This window comes from Apteryx rowi, unplaced genomic scaffold (genome assembly GCF_003343035.1).
Source record: "Apteryx rowi isolate R43461 unplaced genomic scaffold, aptRow1 scaffold_530, whole genome shotgun sequence".
NCBI lineage: Eukaryota > Metazoa > Chordata > Aves > Apterygiformes > Apterygidae > Apteryx > Apteryx rowi.
Window position 1 is genome coordinate 267,194 of NW_020450795.1, and position 23,706 is coordinate 290,899.

Genomic DNA, 23,706 nt, shown 5'->3' on the forward strand with positions numbered 1-23,706 from the left:
CTCGGCAGTAGCCAGGCTCTGGTGTGGGTCTCGGGCCAGGAAGGGCGGTTAGGATGCGTTCATCCTGGTGCTTGTGCCATGCGGCGGAGGGAAGAGCCATGCTGGAGCAGCACAGCAGCCAGGTGTCTTCTCCAGAGCCTCCAGCTCAGCTGGAGCATGTGCCAAAAGCAACGCTGCCACCACCAGCGAGTCCGCAAAGGGAACACAGCAGCGCTGTGCAAGGAGAACGATGCCTTTCCTCAGCCTCTCTGCAAGTCAGAAGGTCTCCGTTCCACCTCCTGTTCCCAACGGGAAAGGGCTGGCCCAGACAGCCTACCTTTCCCATCGTTTCAGAGCTGAGCGAAGTGAGTTTTGGTGTACCTCTTTCGCACGGACCTAGTGATGCTGCTCTATCACAAGAGCGCTACCACATCCCCAAGACGCACAGCTTTCCCGCGATCTTCCAGCTTTGCTGTGAGCCACTAGCACAGAGTCACAGAAAGAGCAGTTCACYTTTTGGCAAGTTAAGGAAACACTGTGTCATGGGACCTGGAAGTCAGCGGGAACACATCAGAAGTGGGAAATCAATGTTTTGGCCCACAAGCGCTGAAATGAAAGAATACATYAGCCTCCAAAACGCTATGGCCAACAGTCGGCTGGATTTTGACAGCATCGGTTACCATATAGAGACCTACCTGCTACGGGAGGAAGGGAACTCAGCGTGCCATGAGCAAACCCCTGCTCGCAAAGACGTGAGTAGATGGTATCTCAAGGGTTTCAAAAAGCCCTCCCCTTTGAAGTAAGTGGCTTCTTTACGAGAAACAAATCAAAACCTCCGTCGTCAGAAATGGGTACCATAGCTATTTAATCCTTTCAAGAAGAGACATTCCAGGCTTGGTAAGGAGCATGCACTTTCAGCCAGATTCAATAAAAATTAAGTTAGGCTTTGGATTCTTTATTGAATGGGGCCCTTCAGTGTTAACACTCAGTTGYGAGGATGGGGGAAGGGAGGGAGGGAGAAACTGCAGCTTTACTAGGAGTCCTAGGAATTTCCAGAACACCTTCCCCTTTCCTCAGCTGAACAGCAGGAAAGGGCAAGCCAGAGGAGAGCGTTCTACTTGATCCAAAATTAGCAGAAATGGACAGGAATCCTTTAAACCGCTGGCTATTTAACAAGTCTGAAGGTCAGACAGTTAAGAACTTCAGTATTCATCTGCTTTGTGTCAAAGTAACCCAAATTAAAAACAGAGATTAAACCTCTCCAGTTTGACTTGCGAGTGATTTTGAAACCAAGGACTGGCTATTGAAGATCTAGCTCTTTATCAGTAATCTGGAATTATAAACTGGAGCAAGAGCAGAATTCTTCCCCTCTGAATTTGAGAGGCCTTTCAGAAGTCAGCTGGGTTAAATTGGACAGGAATAGGACCACTCTAAGGGGATGCACATGGAGACACCTCAAATCACGCCATTCAGCTGCATTAGACAATACGCTTGCGTTCGAGTCGCACCTGAATGACAAGAGGCAATGGGCACCAGAGCACATCACCATCAACACAGTAACACAGACCAGATGATTCAGACCTGTCTCCTGCCACCCACTCCAGCAATCTTCCCATAAATCACTCCCAGAGTTCTTGTGCATCCAGGGAAGTAGGCTCTCCATTTCACTTCCCTAAAGGAACTTATAAATGGGGGGGAACAAACTCCTCAAATGGTGGCAAAATCCCCTAAGGGAAAACAGAAGAGCTATAAAACCTGTTTTGTTTCTGACTTGATACAGGCTGTAATTATCTCCAATTGCACCTCTGTAGGTGAGCAGGCTTTACTGACTATCTACAAAACGCCAGCGTCAGTTTGGAACCAACATTCAGAAGTTAAGAGACTCCTCRGGAGAAGGAGGCCAGACGAGAAGGCAAGACACCCTGCTCAGCTCAGCCTGCAAAGACTCGGGGCAGAAGTTAGAGGCATGGCAAGTACCGACAGTGATTCCCACCTCCCGAGTCTACTCCTCCTCCTTACCACGACCCATTTGCTCTTTTTGCTCATCGTCAATCTTCCTCCCGAGGCACTGACTACACTCCCTCTTTGAGGAAAAGCTACGCGAAACGCAACATCTTCAGCTGGAGAGCGTGCAAGACAAGACTGGCCGTGTCTTTCCTCCTCTCCAGACGCTGGAGGAAAAACTGCTCCAAAAGGGCTTTTTGCTCAGATTCCTAGAAGGCAAACCTGGAAAACAAGCCGCGCAAAACGGTAACGGGAACATCATCCTTGTTCTCYACCCACTGTCAGTAACTTCCTTACGTAAATAGACGGTCACTTGATGCACAGACGCTCTTACCAAAGACTTCGGGACCCCGAATCCTACACTTCAGCATGTGCTAAATATTATTGCCGCCTAGCCTAACTCCAGACCTCTTTCTCCACTCTCTGCCGTCATCTAGCATCAGCCAGTTTCCACAACCCTTCCTGGCTTACAAGCGCAGGAGCCTTCCTCTCCGCAGCCCCTGCCACCTTGAGCCGCAGCTTCACTGGTTTTCAGCCTCTGCAACCCAGCTTCATTCTGGTTCACAGTGTCCCCGCAGGTGCATTAGATACCAGGCAGAATATTGCCTTGTTCTGTGTGGCAGTTCAGTACAAGAACGCAACAGCAGCTGGCAGATTTATAGGTGAGGGGAGAAGTGGAAGGAGCCAAGCTAAGCAAATTTTGGCGAAAGCGCGCACCCAGCGGCCTAGCACGCAGAGACCCACCACCGAGGCAGCCCGTGCAGATGCGCAGGTCGTTTAGCTGAAGTGCAGCACAGTCAGTGGCAAGGCAGTCATTAGTTTCAGCATCATGTGCTCTTCTATATGTTCTTTTAGCTTTAGGCAGTTTCACTTCTCTGGTGCTAGAAATACAGGTTTTCCATTCCCAGACAAACAAAGCAGCAGCCCAATTTTCTATTTATATTTGATACAGCACCCACAATTGCACACACCATGCAAAAAAAAAAAAGCCCACTATTTTAAAAGCTGGAACAAGTGAGCTCAGCTAAAAAATGAATATTATACTAGAGAAGCAAGTATATCTAGGGACTAGTTATACACAATTCTTAACATGCAACCTATACAAGGCTGTACAGATTAAGTGTCATTCTGAGATTTACTTGAAGATGGCACCGAGCAACAGAAAGTTGGCAGCAGTAGCGAAAGTGAGCTTCAACTTGAGCTTATTCAGTGAAGCTGGAGCTCCAGAACATGACAACCCCATCACATGCTCTTTTCAGAGCTCCTTCATTTTGTTAACCCACAGCTTTGCCTTCCTCGAGTCCTACATGACCAACCGCACCATCCACCCAATACTCAGACCCTCTAGAACTAATCGATGGGCAAGCTTACACACGAAGCTGAAAGAAAACCATGAAAACGTCTCCGCTTGACAGTCTGTGCTGTTCTATCTACCCGACCAACTACTGGCAACACCCAGAAAGAAAACTTTAGAAAACAAAATGGCACATGATCAACAATCTCCTGTAGGAACAGGCATCGCCCGACCTCTCTAAGGGCAGAGAGGGAGGCTTCAGACCAGTGCTTGCAGGTGCAGAAAAAACAGAGACAGAAACTCTCCAGTTTATACCTTTGAATATGATCCAGACTGCGAGGTGCAACCTACACTTCCCCCTTCTCATCCAGGGGTCCAAGAACTGGTAGAGAGAAGCTGAGGCCAAGGCCAGGACGCCCAGAAGCTGCGGCAGGAAGCCCAGACACCTTCCACTGCAGGACTTCGAGCTCCTCGGCCTGGGCTTCCCGCCCTCCTCCAGGTGCCCGTCGGCCGTGCAGGATCATCCCATGAAGCATGCATCAGCCAAGACCAAGGCGTTGCTGCAGGCGGGACGCTCTGCTGCTCCATCCTCAAGCCAGGCAAAGCAAACGATTTCCTCCTTTCCTCCTCCTCTACGGACAACGCCGTGAGGAATCTCAAAGCTGCCTCCTCTCCGAACCAGCAAGGACGAAAACGTTTTGCAGAGTACTCCAAAATACTTTTGGCAACGTTACTGATGCCTTCCTGTGAGGCTGTTTATACTGGCCACCGTCATGGACACCAGAGGTAAGACGGACTCCTCAACAGACCAAGCCTGACATTTCTTAAAGGAAAAAATTCCCTGGCCACGTGTCTCCAGCGACACCAGGTCTCACCAGTCCCTCCTCCCCCACCCAATAACAAGCGGTTTCCACCTTCCTTAGTCATCTCTGCTCAAGCAGCACAAGGAGTCACTACGAGCAGAGCTGTCGCGCAGACGTCGCCAGCAGCAGGGCTGCCTACCCGGGCTCCTGCCTCCAAGGCAGGGAGCGTGAGCGTCCGTGACGGAGAAGAGAAGCACAAACCAGAGGCCGGCCCTCGTGCCGTTCCTCAGGAAGCCACTGGTCTTCCACAAAGGGAAGCAGCAAGGCCTCGGCAAGAGGCGCCACGTCACCGGCCGGGCAGCACGTCCGAGGGACCCGCGCGCAGCGCGACGCGGAGCCAAGGGAGATGTGCTACATGCGGAGCTCACGTTTATCTTTGCTCTCGTTCCTTCACCATTCAGGTAAGGAATCGCCTCTGTAAGCGGCGGATGCACAGACAGGGTTAATGAGGCAACTTTGGACAGTTGCATCAACGTGGAGGCCTGGCCCTGGCAACGCCAAGCCAGGTAAGTGGAGAAGACAGCGCTGGCCCAGCCGACCCTTCTCGGAGGACTAAGCGCCACAAGCACATCCATCGGTCCTCCCCCGGTTTAGGGCACTCGCGGTGCTCCACAGGGCACAAGGAGACCCCTAAAGCACGCTGAATCGCCCAGCTCCGGCGAAGAGGGAGAGAGCAGCAGCGAGGAAGTTGCTCTGGGTAGTTTATCTACGCAGATTACTTGTCCAGGAGGCCGGTAGGAACCTCGGGCTCCCAGTAACAGCATCCTGCTAACCCCCCTCTGCATTACAGTGCGGTGGTCAGACCCAGCAGACACTGAGCATTTTGCGGGAGCGATGGAGTACGCGCGAACGTATTACGCACACATGTTCATGCGTATGTATATATCCACATAGGAGCGAAAATCCACAAAGCAAGCAGGCCACTAGCGTCTGGTTAGACCCCTATGGAAAAGGGAAAGAGAGGACTGGTACCAAAAGAAACACAGCAATGCTTAAATGAGGAATAAGTTTGCACAGTCCTTTGAAAATGTTATCTGAAAACTCCTAGTAGGAAGTAGTGGTAAAGGACAACTGCCAATGCCACTAATAGAGAAGTGAGAACAGAACGTAGCTGTAGACAGGCCTCTACAATAATTTCAGGAGATTGGAAGCATCCTAAACACTTTGAGAGGACTATTTTGCAAGAGACTAATTTCTGCTCTTCCCAAGGGCAGCGAGCGCAAGCTCATCCACGTGCAAAGCCCACCACACCTTCACGATGCCTCGGAAGAACAGGCCACCTTTTTTTCCAGCCCGATAGGGAAGAAAGCACAGAAACATACAGCAACGTCCCTTCCAAAAGCGCAGGCACTGCCGAGTGAGTGATGCTGCGTGGAAGGGCAGAGAAGCCCCTAATTTCCAAACAGACAAGAACAGGTTTCAGTCACCATCTTCAACGAGAAGGACCCAATCCTTCAGTCGCTGACACGCGCGTCCAGTAAATGAGACTGCAATGTTCAGTAAATCCCAGTATTTTTGCTCTTCCACGCTATCGAAGCAGACCCTTAGCACAGGCAACCCAGGGGAGCAAGAGTGAGACGCCCAGTAGCAAAATCTCCCTTCTGCCATTTGAGGAGTGCCGGACTCTCAGCCCAAATCAGCGTCTCCGCATTGCTTCCAACTTTAGCCTCGATTTCAGACAACAGCATACAAGATTTTGCCCCAGTTCACCAACAGGAACTACACAGCCAAATGGATTCAACCCCACGGGGAGCAGAGACTTCAGAAGCAGTGCATGTACACACATGCGCGCGCACGCACACTCACATGGCCGATTAAATAAAACCCAAGGGAAAACAGACACTTCAAACACAATTCAGAAGCATTTGGAGCTGTATTAGTTCAAAAAAAAGCAAACAAGTTGGATTACTAGAACAAATACATTCGTAACATACAGGGTTTGGGGAAAAGAAGTAACCCGCTCTACTCACATACAAAAGACTTAACACTGTGCTATAGCAGCTTCTTGACTCGGCCACTCAGGTATTTGCACCAACATTCAATTCAAAAACAGCATTCCCACATTATCCATAATATTTGCAGAGAAAGAAAACTTGAGCTGTGCACCCAGCCTAGGCACAGGCTGGTGAAAAGCGTTATGTTTTTCAATGGTGCACAACTAACTGATTAGGGAGATATCAATCCAAAAAGCTCTGCCACCATCTTGGTAACTTGAAACAACAAGAATTGTGCCATATCTTACTTAATATATTTAAAAATAGTATATCAATGGAATAAAAGCTGTTTAAATCTTCAGCTGGATTTGGCCTATTCTGGTAAGCTTATGGAGCAGAAATCATATTTATACACACTAATGAAACAAGGTCCAACTTACCTTAATACGCTCCAGTCTTGCTGTTCAAAAGCCACTTTCGCACATCTGACTTCCAATATTCCAGTTGCACACTTWAAAAACAGAACAAGCCCATATGTAAACTAAAGATTTCACACATTTTGGCTTCTCATTCTGAACCTGCTGGGGCAGCTAACCAGCACCGTATGATGAAATCATTTGTCTAGGGGCTCACGAGAGCCTGACATATGCAACGCTACAACATCTTAACTTCCATCTAGGCTGAATACAAACCAACATCTATGTCGTAAAATGCATTTCAACACAGCACACACAAAATGGCTGGCTCCCAAGACGAGCATTTCCATACAATACTATAAAAAGGATAATAACCCAAAAAGGTAATTATGACTTAACGGCTAGGCAGTCTGAAGAGAGATCTGCAAGAACACTGACACACACACACAAAAAAAAACGCTATCAAATAAAAACGTGCTGCTCTTTGAATCCTGATGCTACAGATTGTAAGTTGTCAAGAAATACTACACTCAGTTCGTATTATTGTGTAAGCTGCAAAGAGAAATACTATGCTACAACTGCGTGAAGGAATTTTTTTGCAGGTAAGAAAGAAAACATGTAGGCCTATCACAAAGATTTTATCAAGAACAGAACATGCATCAGTCTAAAGAAACACACAATCCTAAACAGACCCTTAACAAAGAGAAAATCACTGACAGATTCTTTAAAAATTCACCAAGTGTTACAGAAAAAAAAGAAGTCATTCATAAATTGGGGGGTTAAGCAAGGGTTTTTCACTACTATTTAGATACACAAGAGTCAAAAATAAGACAAAGGAAATATTTTAGAAGACAAACCGTGAGACTAGTTTTCAACAGAATCAGGGAGCTGTCTCTAGATTGCAGCAGACCATAAATTCTTATAGTCATTTCAGCGCAAACTCGTTAAACAGTTCCGCTGTTTTCCCTTCCTAACCAGTTCCTCAGATCTGAATGATCAGAGCAAACGTAAGTACTCGCATAAAGACAACAGCAACGTTACGACACTTCTATTCATTAACGTGCATGCTTAATTCTCCTTTCTCCCACAAATTCGAGCTCCGAGAGGTACAACACATCTAGAAAGCAAATAAAAATGAATGGACAGAATCGCCGTGGTCGGTAAGACAATATTACAACTTCTAAATCAACTCGCTCTCACTGAGCAAAATGCCCATAACTGCAGTGGAGTATAGGAATTGCACGGCAGTTAACAGCTAATGAAACACAACACCAGCCCCAGCAGAACGAACCCAAATCGGCCCYGTCCAGGCGCCTGGAAGCTCAGAACACGCTATAATTTTGCTGCCATGTGTTGACTTTTGTACAGTACGAACCTAACTGTGTGGAGCAGATGGTATGCAAAAAAGTACTTCTTTTCCAATCACCGACAACCATCAAGGAAAAGGAGAGGGAGCAAATGATAATATTTACGCTCTTATCTGCCATTCCCGAGTTCTCGTTTTTAGCAAGGTTGATTTATTAGAAAGAGTTCCAGGAGCAAGCAAAGCTGCTGTATCCACCACGACACTCCTTACGCGTCACCCCTCCAGAGCACAAGCGGAGCTTGGCAGACTGGGGGGGGGGAAAAGAGATGCTTTTTGCCCCCCCACCCCCAAGGGGGGAAAAAATACATATATATATATTCCCCCTGCTTCACGAGGAATTTGGCTGCAATGGCACGTTTTGGGGAAAGCTCGGAAACACCTCCCCACCCTCGACGAAACCGGTCATTGAAAAATAAAGCGGGGCAAAACAGAGCGGGGGGTGGGGGGAGAGAGCGGTCGCCTTAATCCTCCTCCACCTCTACTCCCCATCCGTCAGCCTGAGCAAGCAGGGATGACGCAGGCTCCCTTATATAATAGCCCGTGATTTCCTCGACTGCAGGCCTTCCCTTTGTGCGCTGTGTACACTGCACACGCACACGCAGCTCCCGCCTGGCGCCGGGCCAGCGCTCGCCGTCAGCTGGCTGCCTCCATTCACGGAGAGGGGCTGGAGCTGACATGAAAAGGGGGGGGGAAAAAAGGGGGGGGGAAGCTATTACATCAAACCATCAGCACTACAGACAAAAGAATTTTTTTTTTTTTTTTAATACCCGAAATAAGCCTTCCCGTGCAGCTTTAGCCCGGGGAGGGTCGCATTCAGCAACTGCACGCGAATACCGATGCTAGCGCCGAGGAACCTGAGCGGAGGTGGGATTTTTTTTGCAGGGTAGGGGGAAAGGGGGGAGGGAACCGCTCCAACAGCAAATACAAGCAACAGTGCTAGTTTTCTCCTTAAAATATTCTGTAAAGACATTACATTTAGCTTCCAAACTCATGTTAAAAAAAAAAAAAAAGGAGAGAAAAAGCAGATCTGATAATCCACAAAGAGCCTTTTGTCTGTTAAAAAAAAAAAGAAAAAAAAAGGACAGTCTAAAGAATACTTACAGGTACAATATTCCTGCTGCCTCCTCTAGTTGTCAAGAAAATTAGAGACAGAGAGAAAAGAAGGGGGGAAAGAGAGAGGCGAGCGAGCCGGGGGAGGGAGGGAGGGAGAGCGAGAGCGCCTTTTTTACGAGGAGCCCTCTCCGAAGAGCATGGGCGGCCCCGCGTGCCATCCCCCTCTGGGGACCTGCAGAAACCCTGTCTCAAAACGGGCACTTCCCTGCCAATCATGCGCTGTACTGTTATATTAAACAAAAGAAAAGGGGGATGCTTACTTTTACCCATGATGCCTAGCGGGGGCAGGGGAAAAGGAAAAAAAAAAAGAAAGAAAAAAAACCAGTTGCAGCCGGTTTGTAACCTCAGGACATGGAATTATCTCTTAATTTTTTTTTAAGTCGTTTGTGGTATAAAAGTCAGTTAGCTGCCGCCCCCCTCCCCCACCGCGCCAGCAGCTCCTGGCACCTCGCCAAACTTTGTCTTCATTCATGAGAGCTCTTTTCCTCCAATGTTATTTTAACTGTTTAGGTCCCAAAACAGCCTTTTTTTTTTTAAAAAAAAAAGTTAATTAGAATTGAAAAGGTAGCATAATAAAGGAGAAAATTGTTTTTTGGCAGCCCTACTTACCTTGTTTATATTGGCATTTCAAGAGACTATCATAAAAGTAAAATCTATTCGGGGAGTGGCTGAATGAATCATGGACATAGTTTGAAACTGGAGGAAATAAAATATTACAAAATAAGATATAGGTAGATAAAAAAAAAAAAGAGAGAGATTCCATCAACATGGAGAATCGGTCGGTAGAGACACCGCCCCAGGAGCGGAGCCCTCGGCCCCGGCGGCTGGCGCCTCCTCGGCACCCTCGGACCCGAGGCCGGGGGAAGCCGCTTCGCCGGAGCGTCGGATCGTGGAAGGCGTCAAACCGTTTCCTCCGTGGCGCGGCGGCAGCTCGGCGCTTCCCAAGACGCCCTCGGCAGCGGCGGCGACCCGCCGCAGACCTGCCGCCCCCAGGAGCCTGCCGGGGACGGCGCGCCGCTCGCCTTGGCCCCGGTCTATCGCTGCATCCTCGAAACATCTCCCAGATGTGGGATCGCACCTGCACGGCCAGGTCCCAGCAGCGCTCCCTGAGCACGGGGCGCTGCCGGAGGAGACGGACCACGGAGGAGCGGCACCTCTTTCCTCCACTCATCTCACGGGCGCGCAGCCTCCCTTCTCTCAACGCCCGTAACGTCGGCAGAGCTCAGAAACCTCCGCGGAGCCAGGACAGCCCAAGCCACGCAACCACGGTCCAAGGGTGAACTAGCAGCACACACAGATGCATCCCTGCTCCTCGGAGAAGGGCATCTCCCAACACCAAGAGAACAAACGCCACGGAGTCTGGAGCCCAATCCCACCCCATCAGTCCGCTCTCCGACTATGCTGTCCTGAGCCACCTGGTTTCAGACATCCAGATGGTTTCAGACATCCTAGCTGTTGGTTTGGATTTGATTTCCCTTCTTATCCAGAAATAAATGATCCAGCCTCCTCCTAGCGAGGTCTGCACTCCTCTCTCATCAGAGGTCCGCCACACCAAGCCTTGAGGCCCCAGGCCTCCCAGGCTAGGGCTCCAAGGCCTTTGAAGGCTTCAGCTCTGGGGTCTCACCATTTTGCTGCTGTGTCTACCACCAACCCTTCCCCGCCTGTCCCTCCTAAAACTAGGACACCAGAGTTTTGGCCAGCCGGCGGTTGTTCCCCACTCGTTCAGGCCGCTGTACAGGACCTCGGACACCCCATTCCCCCTCTAGTCAGGTTTCGCTGCCCCAGTCGTTTTCAAGCACACAGCCGAGACACGCTGGCCTGCYAGTCTCATCTCCTGTGGTCCTCCCCAAAGAGCACCTAGACCCAAGCCTGTCATCTCCCTTTGAGCATTCTTACTCAGACTAATGCATACATGGAGATACAAAGAGATGGTACCTGCGGAGTTCGGAGCATCGCCCAGGGTATCTAGTGATGCCCACGTCTTCAAAACACATACAGGTGCCACTCAACCCACTCACTTTACCTGAGATTGGACTCCTACAGAGAAAGCAGATTTAATCAAGCCTTAAGCTGAAGTACTACATGTGTGTAAAACTAAGTTTCAAAGACAAATTCCCGTAGCTCCTCGTATTGCAGCACACCTACACAATGCTTTGTATAGGGCTAAAGAAAAGCAGGATCCCTATTTCAGAGGAAATGATGCTCTGAATTCTACAGGTGGAAGCAAATGACTGAAGATGAAATGCAAGAAAGGAAGCGAACGGAACCGAAGGCCACGCGGAGAAAGAGTCAGAAATGACCTCATAGAGAGTGACTGGATGAGAGGTAACTTCATGATTAGGAAGCAACATAAAAGCTGTGGGCATCTGAGGAACCTCATGACCATGAAAATTTACTCAGTGGTGTAAAAAAAGCCTGTGAGATTCCTGAGAACTGTGAGCCAACCTCCTCCAGCCACTGAACACCCATGAACCCTGCTCTTACCAAGACTGTTTCACCACCAGAATAAAGTCCTACAACTATTTGGTACAAAAATAGCAAGGTAGCAAAAGAATATTTGGCCACCATGAGGCAACACAGCGCAAACTACAGCAGACTTGTTCTCAACAGCTGTTCCCAGAAAACATCTGCTGGGAGCTTCAGCCTATCAAAACCCACTGTCCTGAAGCTGGATGCAAATTCAGCAACATGAATTAGTTAAGAGGACATTAGCTTATAATGCGTTTACAACAGGTCTTCACCGCTTTCACGATAAATACGGCATTGGCACTTTCAGGTTAACATCTACCAACAGAGGTTAAATACACTCCTGACTTCTCAATCCGTATCATTCTCCCAAAAAGGAACAAGCCACCAACAACTTTGGTGTAAAGGAGAGCGGCACTGGAGCACATTTACTTTCAGACACTGGTACCCAGCTGCTACTGACACCAAAACACACACGGTCTTGCACATCCAGATGTAGAATGAGATTCATCGTATTTCATGCTTTAGCTACTCTTACTTATAATACACAAATCCAGTAGATTATTTTTACTCTCTTTAGTTGCTGAATTGCATTTCCAAAGCAGTGTCCGAACAAATCGATCCTCAACACTAAACAGAACGCAGAACTGTTCAAGTAAGACACTTTAAGGTCAGCGAGGCAGTAGGGGAGAAGAGAAGACAAACCATGAAACCCTCAACCCCATTTCTCAACCTATCCATTTATACCAGCAACAGTTGCTCACACTTCAGCTCAGGTGCCTTCAATTCAGAAACCCACAGAGACAGGCTTCTAATCAATTTCCAAAGAAATTTATACCATAAGAAAGACTTGCTCCACAATTTGCACTGAACAGCTCAAAGAGCAGAAGTCTACATGTCCCATATTACGTAGGGTTTTCTTTAAATACTACAAAAAAAAAAATCAACAGGGGAAAAATTGCTGCTCAAATGCAAGTCTTTTTGCATCCACCTATAGCAAATCCATCCTTTGGCTATAGTAAGAAGAGTCTTCCATATAGCTTTAATAATAGCTATCTCCGTTTCTTTTTCAGCCTCACATATGGAACTGAGCTATGACTAGCAGCACCCACAAACTGTTTATAATCAATTCTAATAAAACATTTTGACCATTATGCTTTATAGATTTGTGCAATTGTGCTGTTCTTGCCTGATCTAGCATGGTACTGAAGTAAGGTAGCCAAGTAGTGAGCGTGATCTTGACAGGTTTGAGGCCTCATTAAAGGATTAGCACGTATTTTAAGTTTCCAGCATACCAAGCAGTTCCTCAGAAAGCAACAAGGACAGAGACAGGTCACATCTCTCTTAGTCCGACTTTGTTGACTAAGCCGCAAGCAACTTTTCATAATCAACTTAAAAACAAACAAACAGAAAAACCCCACACCCACAGAACTGATGTGAATATTGAATTCTGTTTTTTTCTAAAGCCTACAGCAGAAATAAAGCCAATATTGCCCATGTCTTCGCAAGTCAGAATGGGGCGCGTGAATGAGAAAGCGACGCAGAGCCGGCTGCGCTGCTGACGCTCACCGCGCACAAACTCCTACTTTTACACTTCTGGCAGGCACTGGTAATAGGTTAAAAAGCAGGTTTGGAACAGATTTTGAACACGCTTATTGTTTTCATAATATATTTTCAATACATTTTATCACTTATTCTTATCCTATCCAAGTCAAAGACCTAAGGCTCACCAGTCTCCCCATGCTGCACCCTTTACTGCAAACAGACTTGTCCAAAATCCACTCCATTAATGAGTATGTTCAAGTATTTTCCAAAGCCGATGAACCAACAGATTACTTCAAAACCTTGCACAAAGTTTTGTTTGCAAAACACAAAATAGCAATCCAGTGTGTCAACAGTTTGGATGGAAATTGTTTGCGTTAACATAAGCTGAAATACCTGGTGAAATGGGACATTCTGGTTTTGGTTGCAAATTACAAGATTGTGATAATCAAAGGTTAACAAGAGTGCTATAGTAAATTTGGAGAGACTCCCTGAATGTAATTAAATATTGGTACTATATTTCATTTATTTGCGGAGCAAGCCTAAGTGACCAACTTGCAAATTACATCTTTTTCAAGATAGCACACACAGGTTTCACTGGTTTTACATGCTGAAAGCATTATCAAATCATCTTCTAAAAATAAACCTATTACACAGTGCACAAACAACCATGTAATCTGTAATACTCAGTAACTATCATGTATTTAGTCAACCTACGGGCTGCAGAGAATCTGGTAATTAAACCAGAGTTTCAACACCACTGTAAGCAATGGTACTATCCGAGTTTGCCTTATTAGATAAAATGGAACAATTTAGTTTACAAAGGGGGAAATAACTAATTAGGCTGTAATTACATGGTAGTTACCATAGATTTATAAACTAATGAGGTGGTCATTTGGGCCCCAATAAGATTCATTTTCAGGCTACGTGTCCACTGAAAGTGTTGAACAGCAGACCAAGTGCCAGGTCGCTGAAGACAGGAGGGAGGAGTGAATCACAGAATAAGAAATCAGCACTTTAAAAGACAGTCCAAATATGTTATTTAGAACAGTTCAGAATCCTTCAGAAATCTTAACCAAGATTTGTTGTTCTGCTTGAAGAAACTATATGTTTTGGGAACCTGGGCGGGGGGAAGGATTGTGTCCCTCCAAGAATATATCACGTTAGGAAGCGGAGGCCTCTGGAAGAAGCCCTCGGCCCCTGAGATGCGCCACGGTTCACGTCATCACCCACCCATGCAGCCCATCCGCCCGGAGATGGGCTCCTTAGAGCCCCTTAGGCGGCTTCCCCCACAGAGCTCTCCCTCGCCTTCCACCAGCTTCCTACCCGACAGCATCTGCTTGGACGCTAGAAATACGGGAGCCATCTACCTAGCGGAAGAGCAAAGAGCGCTTCCTCGCGGTCTCCTCCCAACTACAAGCTCTTACCAAAACGACAACCTTCTCCTTCCACAGCACGCAGCAGCCGTGCCATGGCTGTTCCTAGACCAGTCCCTGAGAAGACCAACCTGGCAGTAGCCAGAAGACGCTTCCCAAGTTCAGCCGGCACTGGAGGCTGCTAGCCGTTTCATCGGCATTGCCCCTCTCGTACATCACCGCCCCGACTTTTCATTTCCCTCCACAGACCGGCCTTATCTGCCACAGAGCCCTGCTTGGGCCTGACTGCAGAAAAACTGACCCTCTCCTCAGTTTAAACTCTGAATTGAGATGTTTTTGCTGGCTCTCTCTAAACACTCGTACCTAAGCAATGTATTGTCAGCTGGGTCTTCACATCTGAAATTTATTTCCCCCAAACCGAGTCCGTATTTGATGCTTGCTGAACAAGTTATTTTTCCATCTCACCCCCAGCCAAGGATTTCAAAGCTGGGTACTTCAAGCTGGAAGGATAAGTAAAAGCAGCTTGATTTTTAGCTACAATGAACATACACAAACCCCAACATATCTTTCTGGAAGCTACTGCAATATAGGTGGTTAAAAAAGACTTAAAGCTGTTTGTCCTTGACATAAGTTAAAAAAACTGACCTATCTTTTGATGGTTTGAAGAGCTAGCATTGTGTCAATTTACATCCAAGACTCTGATTTCATACATTGCATATCTTAGCTCCGAGTTTACATCAGGCACATTGTAGAAACTGAAATAACGCTTAAGTTTAATACGGCCAGATGATCAATGCACCAGTTTCCCATCTTCGGAAGGCTTGTTCTCATTCTGGTTTGCAATGATATACCAGTATTTACACTTTGCTCTGAGCTGCAGGGAGAATCTCTGCCCAGTCTTGCATGTGCAGCTTTTTATTTCTTCACTATGTCATGGAGAAAAGGGAGCCGGTATCAAGGAGATTACACTACCTTAAACACCTAGTTCTCTAAAACCTAGTTCCCCCTAGGGAAATCTCCATCCTACACTCAGCCTTCTTTATCTCACCTCTTCATCTACATCGACCCACCAAAGCAAAAAGTTTCTTCAGCAGTTTTTCCCTGTCCTCAGCCATTTCCATTCTCTGATTTTAAAGACTGTTTCACACTTTTCCATACTCCTCACCTTCCTCCAGACCTTTGATCATTGTTTTAAGGCTTGCAGAGATTCAGCAAAGATAAAACTGTTTTCCACAAATTGGGGTTGGCTGAGATGCTTTACATCTCTCCTACTGCCCCCTCCTTTATCCTGCCCTTCCAAGGTTTCTGAAAGATCTTTATGACCAGGAGGGGAAAGGTATTGGTAAAACATCACTGAACTATTCATTTAATTGAATTTTGGGGTCCTTTCATAAGGACCCATCCTCTGGGTGCTTCTATTTCCACTATGAAAAGGCCTTTGACTAAGTCTGCAAAAGTGCTAACAATAGCTGCTTTTATGCAGCTCTGTTTCCCGAACCCAATTCATTATCTGCAGGTGATCCATAGCTGAGAAATCTCTCCTGATTCCTGCCTGCTCTGCTGGGTGATTAGCCCAGAAGTCCTTGTATTCTCTTCATTTATGCTTTTACAGTGATTCTTATATATAATACACAAAGGACAGGTGGCAAGGGTCTCGAGCGCGACAAACCTTCAAGTTTTCCCAGGTAACTAATCAGAAAGGTAAGAGAGAGGTAGCTGACCAGAAGAGTAGGATATACCAGATGTGATCACTTAGAGTTAATTTATTGGGACTAAATACTTGGCAAGTTTAATTTATACAGTCACTTTTCAAAGGACTAACATCTCACTGCACATAAGTAACGGCAGGGCAAGAGTTAGCTCAGTTTGGATGCTGCGCACCAGCCCACAAAACAACGACGATATCACAACCCCAAAATAAGCGACAAAGGTGGCCGATGTTCCCGTCGCCGGGACAGGGGCCAGCCGAGTCTCTCGCGTTCAGCCACACCGGAGAGGGGTCCGGATACACAGAACAGCTAGGTTTGAAGGTACACATTCATAACGAGACGTAGCCCAGAAGACTTCCGACACCTGGTGTGAAGACAGCACGAAGCCTGCCTTCATATACAAACATATCTCATGAAATTACAACAGGAAGAAAGCCCACAACTCAAAAGAGCAGTAGATGTCATGACAGTTTTTGAGGAGGATGAAAGAGAGTTAATTACAATAATTCTATTAAATTTTAAATTCAACCAGAACAAAACATCCAGCAACAGACAGCTGGTGTTGTAAATATAAGAATAGTAATAAAGACAGCAATTCAAAACAATAACATCCCAGTATCACTGAAGGACAGGGATACGGCAACATCATTTGTTAGCACTGCCTAAATCTTAGGCTGAATCTTGAGGGGAGATTCCACAGAAGAACCGAAGTAATAAAATGCAGGTCAGGATAGAGAGTTGTATTGTTGCTACTTGTAATTAACCTCGACACATCTAAAAAACTATAAATCCCTCCTAATTATTTTTCTGAAAAAATCTGGTGCAGTGGAGCATTATCCAAGCGCTGATCTTCACTATGGCGAGGAACACAGGAAAGTCTCAAATATAGCAGGACCCAAACAGGATGATTTTCGGCAGTAAAGCAATCCATCAGAACAGGGCGCATTGCACGAGAACTCTTCTGTTCCCTCGCTGCTTATTCCCCACCTGAGGTGTCCTTAGGTTATAAATCTGTCATTTGAGCTGCCTTTCTCTTCCAAAAGAGAGGGATCCCGAACCCCACTCCCCCCTTCCCTCTTCTTCATGTTTTTTGGACTTTTTCCTTCCTTGTCATTAACTAATAACAAGCAAGTGATCATCATCATCATAACACAGCTTCAGACTTACACTAAGTAATTTGAAAAATGTTTTGGTAAAATTGGAACACAACTACATGAGGAAAGCAGAGAAATTTTTTTAAACTAGAAACCTAAACTCCCATTCAATGCAACTTCAAAGCCTGACATCTCAAAGCAAAGGAATTGGTTAAGTGAAAACAAGGTTTCACCAGCAAACTTGCATGAAGCAGAGCAACGTTCAGCAGGAACAGATAGCCAGGACTGCCTCAGCATAATCCAAAGTTATTTTATTCTGGAAGGGCTAGTCATCACTGGCGTAACCCTATTACTTCAGTTCAGTTCAGGTCTGGGGTTAACCCCTCGGAAATTATAAATACTCTCTAAAATACAACACAAACAAGGCTTAAATATGTCCTTTGACTTGCTTATCTCCTTAGAAATTTTCAGCATAATGCCAAGGTTAGTTCCCCTCACACCCTTGGTTTTAATATCCACGGCAATTTTCACGGACTGGTAGCAGTCCATGACAACAAGAACTACTCGCAATGTAATATTTTCATAGCAGTGTTATCCCACAGGAAGATGAATGGACAGCCGTCCTATTTCTATCCTCACCACAGAGTGTGGGAAGCCGACAACGTCCAGTAGCTGCTGACTTCTGAGTCCACTTGTTTTCAGTAAGGGTCAGCGCTGCACTGTAAAACTAGCCACTGGTGTACAGAGCAACACTGCAGGTCCACAAACTTTGGAGGAGCAGACTAAACGAGAGTGAAAAACCAAGCATCATTAGCATAAAAATGTAAGCGTGATTAAAAAAAACCAAAAAAACCCACACAGGCAACAAAAACACGCACAGGAAAGAGAAAGCGAGACGTCTGACGGCTGCTGGTGGGCCAAATGAACCCGACTCGCAAGCCATCAGGAAAGTCGACACGCCAGCACACCAAGGAAGCATCAGAAACCGCGTGTGGTGCCCAGCAATTTATTAAGACGTCCTTGGTGACTTGCAACAAGCTTCCTAACCTATCGTTGCTTCAATCTATCCAAATCTCACCGAAATGCGCTGGTTAAACATAGCTGAACCCAAAAGATAAGTAGTGTAAAACTGCATTGCTAAACAGCAGACTTTCAGGATCTGACCTTCCCTTAAAGACACTCTTAAAAGCAAGTATACCAGCATCTTTCCCCTCTTGCAGCATAAAGGTATATTGTAATGGATACGCATCCTCTCATGCCTCTGCTGCATGTGTCGTTACAGGGCTACTAAATATACAGCGTTACATTAAACCAGGAGGAATTCTAGAAATGATGCCTCCGAATTCAAAGCAGAGATACTCCAGTGACTGTATTTGTGCATATTTAAACACGGCTTTCTTCCATACGGCCGCGAGTTTGTTGAAATTGTTGCAAACCCTGAAACAATAAGCTATTGAAATGCCAATTCAGAATCACACAGCACTAGTAGGTATTTAAAATTGTCAAGTCTCCAAAATTAAATTAGAATCAGGGACTTTAATAACAAGCAAGTTAGGGAATGATTCATAGAAGGGGAAAATGCATTAGATTTGGACTTATTCAACAACAAGGGACTATTACTAAGCAACCATTTTGAAACTCTCTCAAAGTCTGCATCTGTCTGATCGATTTCCTTTCACTCAAAATTTCCTCTTAAAAACAAGAAACCTGAAGCTCGTCCCCTCCTGGTGGGTTACCGAGGCAGGCGAGGGCGCTCTCCGGGGCGTGCTGCGAAGACGTTCGCTTGGCACGCCGAGAGCATCGCTCCGACACGGCGGCGGCTTCGTCTCCACCTGCGCTGGCGGCACCCAGCGCTTCAGCGCAGAGTCCGGTGGATCGGCACGAGCCGCCGTTTAAAGGCAACTTAAAACCGGGAGCCGCTGGGCTGACCCGCGAGCACGTTTTCGGGTCTAAGGGCCCCACTCCCCAGCCTCGCAGCCCCGAGACGGACCTTCCTTGGGCTACGTAACTAAGGCAAAGGGAAAGCGGTCCAAGCTTCGCACGCGCATTACAGCGTTTTTCTAAAAACTCCCTGTGATAAAACAGCAAGTTACTGCAGCATAAAGGGAAAGTAACTTTTTCATCAAGTATTTTAGTTCATTACTAAAAACACTTGATAGCCAGAGCGTAAAAGCGAAAGACTACAACTGCAGATATTTGTAAATACGCAACAGACAGTTTCATCAACTCTATCCGGCTTGTTTCTGGATACCTGCATACAGCTCACATTGACTGGAAAAGCAAAAAAGCGTTTTATACATGTACACATAAATCATTTTTAAATGGCAAAGTGTTTAAATTTAAAAAGCTAGATAACAAAAAAAATCCAAAACATTATGATTGGCAGAGCATACGGGGCCTTCGAGATAATGTCCTGTCTCCTCCCTCCCTCAAGTCCTCTCAGCAGCAAGGAGTTTCAGTTCTTTTGTCTTTTCAGAGATTAAGTTAATTTTATTCTACTCAAACAGTGACTCTGCTGCAGACAAAAGGAAAAATGAAGACCCACTGCAGTGAAACAAGTTTTATAATTCATTAAAGTGAATTATCTTTCTTCTCATACAAACTGTGTTAGGCAGTCAGGAAAAGAAAAAAAAAGACAAGCAAACTGTTAAACCAAGAACTTGTCAGCAATAAAAATCTTGTCTCCAGGAGAATTTCAGGTTATCCATCTCACTTAATGTCTCCCATACTCCTCGAATGTAGGACTCGATACCAAAGTAGCGCGGAGCGCCACGCACAGCCAGCGTTCGGGCAGGGATGCCGATGAGAAAGTTTCCCACGCGCGCTGCAGAGCAGGGAACCAGCATGAACTCTAGAGCACTTCACCAGCTCGAGCAGTTTGGGGGGAAGAGGAGAGTCACCGTCAGCCTCGGACAAGAGGCATTTTAAGCACAGCAAGAACACATCCTCCTTCCTTGCAGCAGAGCTAAGAACCTGAAGAAAACCCGACTCCATAGATTCCTTGTTGGAAAGGGCACAACAAGAAGGTATTCGGACACGTGAGGGGAAGAGGGATAAGAAGCGGCCCAACACGTTGGCTTGGCACAAGAGCAGAGAGCGTTCAGGCCTCTTTCCTCCGGGACACTATTTCCCTAGTTTGCTTCTTGGGACATCTCCACATTGGGGAGAGGAGAGAGGCACCCGGCTGCTCCCTAGAAGACAGACTACAGGGACTTGTGTGGCTTGAAGGCAGGAACGTCCATCCGAGACCAAAATTTAAGGCTCCAACAGTTGGACAGAGAAAGGCACCGTTTTAAGACACCCTATAGAGAAAGGTTTCTTGCTCCCTTCCAGTTGCCTGTTTGAAAATACTCATCTTTATGCAGGTTTGGTAAAGATAATGCTTCTAAGCCCATGATGCTGAACTAGCACATTAAATGAATGAAATGTAGAATTTCAATGTTTTATCTTCTCATATCAAAAAACACAGGTGCTCTACTCTGATACTTAGTATAGGGCATAACCAAAAGTTGACGTACAAGAGATGGAAAACAAGCAATAAACGGTGGTTTCCTTTTTTCCAAGATGACAGACAGGTTTTGGTTAAGGACCGTTTTCAAAGAAATGGGACTCTCGCATTCATTTTCTAAGATTTCTGAGAAAATGAGGCCTACACCCAGGATCCTCTGGAAAAACACACTTACTAGCTTCAGGTGGTTGGGGCTTTTTGCCCCATTTTTTTTGACCATTTTGCAACGTGCCCCAGAACACCGCGTTGAACCGTGGTGGGGTCAGGAGGAGCAGCGCTACTACGGACTTCACCAGGCACGAACTCCAGGCGGATGTTAAAATGCTACCGTTTAAGGCATTTTAACTCCTCAGTTAAACTGAAGAGGACACGACCACAAATTACCGTATTATCGTTATCACCTCCTTTCCCCACCCAGAAGAACGGCGCGGCTGTGCAGAGCTGCTATTTTGCCACCAGCGCCGAGAGCCGTGGATGCGCAGCTCCGGCAGCAAGCATGCTCAGAGGCAGCGGGCACCAGTCACTCCACCTACAGTACAAGACATTTGCATATTCAACAGCAGCAATGTTTGCCTTTAAAGAAAAGGCATGAAAAATTTACACAGGAAAAGAACTGCTAGGAGAATGCCAACTGCTGCGATGAAAACCAATAAAAGCAAGGAAATGTGCAGTTAAGGGCAAATTCTACCACAGCTCCTCCAATGCCTCTGCGCACAACAGGACACCTTTCCCCCTTCCTCCCTGTCGCGCCGAGGTGCCGGAGGAGACACAGTCCATTTCAGCCTTAGCCGAGAATCCCTTTAGCTTTCATCTTCGGTCACAACCTTAATGTTCTTTTAATGCATTTCTCCCCTCTCGTGGCTCCTTCAATCATCCGGCGGGGTGCTCGGACCTCCAGGAACGAGACGGGCCTCATGATCGCTGCGCAAGCAAGGACTGTCCCTAATCTAGCGTGGGGACTGGGCAATTTCAGGCTCACCCCAAGAAGTGAAACACTCGGATCTGGACAGTAACACCCTACATCCAGGGAAATACTATTAAGCCATTTATGCACTTAAAAGCCTGCCTTGGTAGGCACCACCTAGCTGGAAATACCTGCTGCCACTGTAAAGCTGAAAGACTTCAATTAAAAATAAAACAAAATGGATGCGGCTCCGCAGAACTTCTAGCCTAAGCCGTAGGACCGATACGAAATGGTCATATTGACTCCCACTTCGCTAAGGCTGCGTGGAAAAAAAGCCCCTGAGGTTCTTTATAGATTCCTCTGCACTTCAGCACAGTTCTTCATTCTAATTTTAGACAGGAGGCTTGGAAGCTGCTCTTCTAACACCCTCACATTTATATGGCACTTGAATTCCAAATACTGATGCTAGTCTTCAGAAGGATTTCAGACATATTCTGGATACCATTATCACAAATAACCAGATAATATTCCATGTTCAAGGGACAGAGTTACAAAACTAATTGCAATCTGAAGTTTACCATTATCCCTCTTTCCTCAACACACTGTCTTAAATAAACCCTTTTTTCCAAGGGCTTAGAGTGAGCAATTATAAACGATATGCCATGTTTGTAACAAAATCAAGGAGAATAAAAAAGAATAAATCCCAACGCTGTAGTCTCTTCCTCAACATTCCTTACACATTCATTTCCCATGGATGGGGACGAGCTTTCCGAGGACTATGAGTCTAACGAAGCCCATGACAAAGCTAAAGCACTAAAAAACACTACCTGGGATAACCGCTGCCTCTCTGCTGTTGTACCGTACGAGGCAGACGAAAGGAGGGAATTTATTAGTCACAATAAGGAAGCCCTTGTATCTCAGAACAGTACTATCAGCGCATAGGCCAGAGCTCTGCTTGAAAACACGACTTTGTTTTGTTACAAGCAGCACCAAGAATTGTTAAAACAAACCAGGGGGGAGAACCTTACTCTTCTGTTGGCTACGTGCATTTGCATAGAGCTCATTTCCCCATTTATATGGGGCACACGGAAAGGGGTGTGGGGGGAAATCAGTGAGAATACAACCTGAAACCACTTCAGTGTTCCTTGATTCCAATGAATAAGATTTTAACGGCATTCTTCAAGAATTTCAGCATCTGATTAGGAGACGGCAAAGGAAAAGGAACCCCTCCAAGGAAATAATAGATGAAAAAGCAGACCAGCTCGACGACGGTACCAACGCTCTCGCCGAGCTTTCCATCGCGCCCAGAGCACAAGCCCTCAGCAGCTCACCCTTCCCTCCCGACACCCCAGCGGTGCCCCTCTCCCCGCGAGTGTCCCAGCTGCACGCGCGCCTGCTTTGCTCCCCAGATGATGTTCATCCGTCCGTACAGCCCACTGATTTAAGCCACAGAATTGGGCCTAGACAACACTATTACACTGGGGTAAGTTCTACCCTCTGCCTAATTATCCAGGGAAATTATTCTGCTCCAAATCAGGTTTGATATATTTTGAGCACAGCAATATTTGAAGTTTAGCTTTCAGTTTAGCTTGAGGTCCAGAAAAGAGCATAAAAACGTGCTTTTCAGCCCATGCCTCCGACACACAAGTGACGCCTTGCAGGTATGTTGTATTCAGTTAGGAATGCCGGGGGAAGAGTCACTATTAGCCTCAGCTACGTTATCGATAGCCAGAGCACACCAGAACAACCACCAGGCACCTAATTCCGGTTTAGGTTATCTAAGCATCATGTTCATTAATTTTCAGCTAACAAAAAAAAAAAAAACACAAAAAAACACCCCATATCCTGAGGCTTTCTCACCTTCTCTGCATGGGACGGAGCGGTGGCTGGCAGATCTGCCGTCTCAGTGGGCCACCAGCATCCCTCCGGAAATGAAGCTTTGTTGCTCCTGGCCCGGACTCACTGACAAACTTGAAACCTTACTCTGCTGCTTCCACTGTGTCAAAAGCAAGAAGGTGGAGCAGGAGATCCATTACAGCAGTCACTTAAGGAGAGCAAGGAGAGAGAAGCCTGAGCCAGCAGCAGTAAAAACAGCTTTCCTGGAGAGACACCACAGCTCCGGAAATGGTGTTGTCACA

At 46.5% G+C, this 23,706-nt stretch overlaps 1 protein-coding gene across 3 annotated transcripts in view; it reads right to left on the reverse strand.

Annotated features, from left to right (window-relative positions):
* Positions 1-23,706, reverse strand: part of GATAD2B (GATA zinc finger domain containing 2B) — a 48,004-nt gene extending 24,298 nt beyond the window's left edge. For 2 of the 3 annotated variants that reach the window (XR_003255922.1, XM_026080873.1), the window contains exon 1: positions 6,515-6,585. Coding sequence is in view for 1 of the 3 variants with exons in the window: in XM_026080874.1 (XP_025936659.1) it covers positions 23,429-23,439 (11 nt within the window). In the remaining 2 variants the exon portion in view is untranslated. Of the gene's footprint in view, positions 1-6,514; positions 6,586-23,428 lie in introns of those variants that run through there. The other variant, XM_026080874.1, reaches the window with a different exon arrangement.